The sequence below is a fragment of the Vanessa cardui genome, chromosome 7 (genome assembly GCF_905220365.1).
Source record: "Vanessa cardui chromosome 7, ilVanCard2.1, whole genome shotgun sequence".
Classification (NCBI taxonomy): Eukaryota; Metazoa; Arthropoda; class Insecta; order Lepidoptera; family Nymphalidae; genus Vanessa; species Vanessa cardui.
This window is the reverse complement of record NC_061129.1, coordinates 1927273-1933105: the sequence shown is the minus strand read 5'-3', so window position 1 is coordinate 1933105 and position 5833 is coordinate 1927273. Positions and strand designations below refer to the sequence as shown.

The 5833-nt window shown below is 29.1% G+C and overlaps 1 protein-coding gene across 1 annotated transcript; it reads left to right on the top strand.

The window, feature by feature from the left end:
• Positions 1-700: 700 nt before the first annotated feature.
• Positions 701-5833, top strand: LOC124531147 (heparin sulfate O-sulfotransferase). The gene is made up of 5 exons (XM_047105615.1): positions 701-1007; positions 1082-1385; positions 2674-2812; positions 3070-3167; positions 3820-5833. The coding sequence occupies exons 1-5, from the start codon at positions 896-898 to the stop codon at positions 4187-4189; spliced, it is 1023 nt and encodes a 340-aa protein (XP_046961571.1). The 5' UTR covers positions 701-895; the 3' UTR covers positions 4190-5833.

Genomic DNA, 5833 nt, shown 5'->3' with positions numbered 1-5833 from the left:
TAAAGAAGTGTATGCAAACGCATTAATTAAATCATTGATAATTTTGATATATTTCATATTAAACTATATATTTTGTTAATGAAATACATATTCTAGCTTTTGTGTATGATATTATTTTCTATTTCCCAAACTCCAATAGTCTGATTTAATACATGTCTAGTTTACTCGTATTAAATTATTTAGTATAATTTAATACGAGTAAACTATTTAGTATAATATTTAGTATGCGAATGGTTTTAAATAAGTTCGATAAAAAATTGTTGCTTCCATAATGTGCGCTATTTATTTGGATAGAATAAAGAAGAAGATAAGTGTGATTCGCATTAGAAATAATTCAGTAGATAATGAATAATTTTAGAATTGTAACAGACACATTCAAAGTATACAGTAAGTGAAATAACAATTTCATTTAATACTGTTTCGAATTTCAATACGGAAAACTTCTGAAAACTGCTTCGGTAATTTTGAATAAATTTATTTCCTTATAGCAAAAATGAGCTTAACTAAAACGCAACTTAAATGCAAGTTATTTACGGTAATCTAGATAAGTTATTTACGATAATAAAGTTCATCGTAAAGTTAAGTTTCTTCTTCGAAAAGTTTTCTTACAGATTTATTAGTTTGTATTCAGGAGATACCGAACGCAACTGTCAACATACAACAGCAAAAATGACAATGACAGTAAATAAAACTTGACGTTGTCAACAAACATAGTCATGGCGATTGACTCGAACTGATTTCATTTCACTACAAAACTACTACGTTATTTTCTAGTGTGGGTGTCCCAAGTAGTGGGAATGTTTATATTTATAATGAACTCATATTTAAATTATGTCAGTACTACTATTATCAGTGTAGAGTAGAGTGTTGTAGTACCGTATGTTTTTGTGACGATATGTTGAATGTTCATAAATTATGGCTATTTTCAAGTCTCTGTGTCATTGTTATTGTAGTTCTATATTTTCAGTCGGAAATAGCACGCTTAGAGGAAGCTTATCGAAAACTAGGTCAGTATAAAAAGATAATTAATCCTATCGTGTTTAGAGAAATCGGCGTCTTTAAAATCTTATTTTCTTCGCAGAGTACAAACTAGTGCAATCACATACAGAATCACGTCAATTCTTTCCGAGAGACGCACCAAAAGATGACGATGATTTAGTTGTAATATACAATAGAGTGCCTAAAACGGGATCCACGAGTTTTGTTGGTGTAGCATATGATTTGTGTAAGAAAAATCATTTTAAAGTACTGCATATTAATATAACTGCAAACATGCATGTGATGTCTCTCAGTAATCAATACAAGTTTGCTCAGAATGTGACAAAGTGGCAAGAGATGAAGCCGGCTCTTTATCACGGCCATATGGCATTCCTAAACTTTGAGAGGTGAGTCTCTATAATTAGAACTGTAAATATAATCACCTATCTTCCCAAGGGGACATTTTTATTTCAAGAAAAAACTTTAGTTATTTTTTTTCAAGGATTTTTTAATAATTAGTTTGCTTCTTAATATATACAGTAGCCAATTAGATTACTAGCTATATTAAAGACTAGAACAATATCTCACATACATCTAAATGATATAATAACCTTTGTACTTAAACATATATAATTAACTATGTATGCAGTTAGTTACCATATAATTGTTTTAACTGAATTATTTATAACATTATAAATCCATATGTATCATTGGAAATGTAAGATTTCTGAGCACAAAACAATCTGTATAAATGTTGCATTACACTAAGACTGATGTCATTTTGTGTTCCCACTTTGGGTACCTTGTTTGTGAACATAGAGACATTGTTACATGCTCTCGTCCACAGTGTTACTGATGAAATAAGTAATTCATTCATGCAAAAATAATTACAGTTAATTCCCGATTATTCGAACTCCAATTATTGGAACTGGAGTATCCAAACTACTGTGCTTGCTATACTGCAGTGATTGCTTATATAATAATAAAATATTTTGCTCCCAAAAAGACAAGTCAAGACAAGTTTATTTCTACCTCTGATTATACACTCATTTATTTAGAAAGTATATAAATTTTCTTATCAATCTCCATTGTGTCTTTTCCATTGCATATGACATTGGTGAAATAATCTGTGCCTTATTGGCACAAATAAAAACCACCAAAAAAAAACATTTTTCTTGCTAGCAATCAACTGATACAAAAAAATAATAGCTTTTTTTGTACTGTTGTATTTGATTTTGAATTCAAATTATAGATTATATAGAATATGGGAGTATTCTATATAATCTATATATAATCTGTTTCATTTGATCTGGATAATCGAGATTATATTGTAATAAGAAAATGTGATATTTACAGAATTGAAAGCACTCTTTTATATTTGTTTATGTATTTTCAATGTTCCCGTCCCTGTTTAATAAAAGAAATCAGTTATTCAGTTGCACTCTACCGAATAGTCGCCGACTATAAATGCGGCCGTGTTTTCGATTTTACCAACTAGTCTTATCAGACTATCACTACAAAAATCATTTTATTGCTTTTTCAACTAGATCATATAACATAATCTAAGCCTGTTTTCTAATCTTTGTAATATGTACTTATCTCATTTCTCTCTTCCAACTATTCTAGTATTCATGGACATATCTGGATAATGGTTTTTAAACATATTTTTTTAAAGACAACACTGCCTTGTTACAGATTGGGTACATCTTCGAAACCTATATTTATAAATCTAATAAGGAAACCACTAGATAGACTAGTTTCATATTACTATTTTCTAAGGCATGGCGATAATTTTCGACCTCATCTAGTACGGAAGAAACACGGCGACAAAATGGTATGTATATAAAACCTATTTGTATATTTTATTCGTAAATATGCTTTATTTCTTAGACCACAGATATTATTATTTTTTTTATTTTGACTTATAAAACAATGTCTTAAACATTCAGCCAATTATTCAAATGTCATTGTGATTGACAATGACAATGTAATTAATAAAAATTAGTTTAGTACAATACACAATTTATTATTTATGTTATACACACATATATATATTAGCAAACAATTTTATAATTTTTTTTTTATTTGCAGACATTTGACGAGTGTGTGGAAAAAGGTCAACCAGACTGTGACCCCAATAACATGTGGCTTCAAGTGCCATTCTTTTGTGGGCATGCAGCTGACTGCTGGTAATGTGCCAATTTGTTTTAACTCCTATTTAATTTAATTTTAAATTATTTACATATTATAAAACAAACTTACCACATTGCGTCTATCTAACTGAATATATTTCTGAATAGTGCTAGTTTTTTTTTTTTAAATTACCATTAAATATTGATTCTAGAGTAAGGTTTATATGTATAAGCCGTAATACATGTACAAGATATTTGAGAAACACTGATAATTTTAGAGGATTTTGAAGTGATGTCGTAAGTATACAAAATGTTTGCGCTTACATTGCAATATATTTAGTATCAACATTGCACCCGTGCGAAGCCGGGCGGGTTACTAGTATCGGATAAATCGTACGGATCAACTTCTTACCTAGGGAGCCTAGCGATAGTGTTGTGCGCCGAATCGATAAAATTCGATGAGTTAAATGCGGAACAGGGATATGTAGCTTAGTTAAGATAAGGATAATTAAATAATCGAAGGCTGATCAATACAACACTAACTAATAAGAATGAAGAAGCAGTAATTTAGAGCTATAAGTAATTGTTATGGAATAGATTAATTTAATTTATTGTTTATCTTCGATTTTAAAGAAAGTACGGCATTTAACAAAGATGACCACGAGTACCGAAAAGAAAAGGACAGCAATACAATTGTGTTTTGTTTCAGGAAACCTGGTAATTTATGGGCGTTACAGCAAGCGAAGCATAACCTCGTCAACCACTACCTCGTAGTGGGAGTCACCGAGGAAATGCTGGACTTCATATCCATCCTCGAAGCGAGCTTGCCGCGTTTGTTCAAAGGCGCCACGGAACACTATCTCAACAGTAACAAGTCACATTTGAGGCAGACTAGCTCAAAGATCGACCCCTCTCAAAGGACCATAGAGAAAATACAACAGTCGACGATATGGAAAATGGAAAATGAACTGTACGAGTTCGCGTTGGAACATTTTAAATTCGTCAAGAAGAAGATACTACTAAGGGAAACGAACAGCGTCGCGCAAATTTTCTTCTACGAGAAGATACGACCAAAATGATACATTATCACTAGGTAATAAAGTTGATTTTACCTTGTACGGTAATCATTAGTTGTGTTAGAATTTGTATGTGGTAGATAAACATTCCATTTTGAGTCTAAGTATCTTATTTATTAACTAGATGTTTAGTTATGTTTTGTTAAAGAACCAAATGTTTTTTTTTTTTTTTTGTATATTTTGATGATGAACAGGGATGTTAAAAGACATTACGTGGAGTTATATTTTATATGAAGACAGTTTAACAAGACATTTGAAATTTCATAGTAAATTCGATAAATAAATAAGTATTATTAACGTTGAAAAGTAATATATAATATAATTATAATTACAATATGCAACTCTATTAAGTTTGAAATAATGTTGGTTTTTAAATGACTTAAAGAAATACATTCACAATTTTGGTTATCATTCTTATATATTATAGTTATATATAGTTTGCATATTATCTTGTCGAATTGATACATAAAAGGAACAATTTTTAAGTAAAGTTGATACTTATTGTATATTAATTTGCTTTAGTAAATTACATTAAAATCACATAATAAATTTTAAATGAGACGTTAGCGTATTGCTAGTTTTTAAACATAGTAATACTAAACCTTAGTCATTTTATTATTAAAAAAAATGTAAATTGTTCGAATTCTTTTTTTAAAAATGTTAATTCGTTTGGAGGAAATGTGTGTATCCGTATGTGTTCATAATATTATTGTTATTAAATGTCCAATTTTTATTTGTTTCGTATGTTTCCCATAATCAGGAATGTCGATTTTAATTCCTCTCGAAACATTTAATAATAATAATAATAATATATAGAACTTTTTTTTTTCTACAGATTAAATGTATCTGTAGTTTTTTTTTATATAATGGATTCCTTAGATATTCGGCCTATGTGAATTAATTTAGACATATCTTTAATTTCGTTTATAATCAGTGCATCTCTCTCTTTCATTGTTTGTCGCTATTTCTATCTCTTTCCCTTGGTACATGAACGAGCCGCAATGTTAATATTATACGTATAGTTCATTTGTCGAAAATATTGTCGGTGGCAATTTTTGGTCAGTTTTTGTTCTTATTTTCCATGGCATAAATACTATAATAATAAAATAGTACGAACACAGAATAACACGAGTATTCCCTCATATTGCCCAGTATTCTTGTTTGATGTTTGCCGCCTGAAACTATAAACACGATTAAAAAGAACAATTTGTATTGCCCACATTAAGTAATTGCAGAAACGTTTCTTGCTTATAGGGTTATGTAAACATTTATTATAAAAGAAGCAAATTCGGCTATAGACACAAAAAGTGTTAACTCTCATTTTTGAAAATTATTCTTTAGAGAGAGATGCTTTGATATATTTTGTGTTCATATCGCAACAAAAGCTAAAATAAATTGCAACATATAATATGTTAACTCTTTGTGAATAGCATATCTCGTTATCGTCTCGATTAGTAAATGTTATATTATACTTAGTGATAAGTAGTTAATTGTATATTTTGATTTGTATATTATTGCATTTATTAGACTAATGAAAGATCTTCCATTATATATATTTCATTATATTTTGTATATTATGTTCTAATATTTATGATAACGACATAAAACTAGACTGTTTAATATTTGTTTATAATATGAAAATAAATT

Coding starts and splice junctions, on each gene's coding strand:
- LOC124531147 (XM_047105615.1), top strand. CDS start 896: ATGTTGAATGTTCATAAATTATGGCTATTTTCAAGTCTCTGTGTCATT. Junction 1,008..1,081: donor GGAAGCTTATCGAAAACTAG/GTCAGTATAAAA, acceptor TTTTCTTCGCAG/AGTACAAACTAGTGCAATCA. Junction 3,168..3,819: donor GGGCATGCAGCTGACTGCTG/GTAATGTGCCAA, acceptor GTTTTGTTTCAG/GAAACCTGGTAATTTATGGG.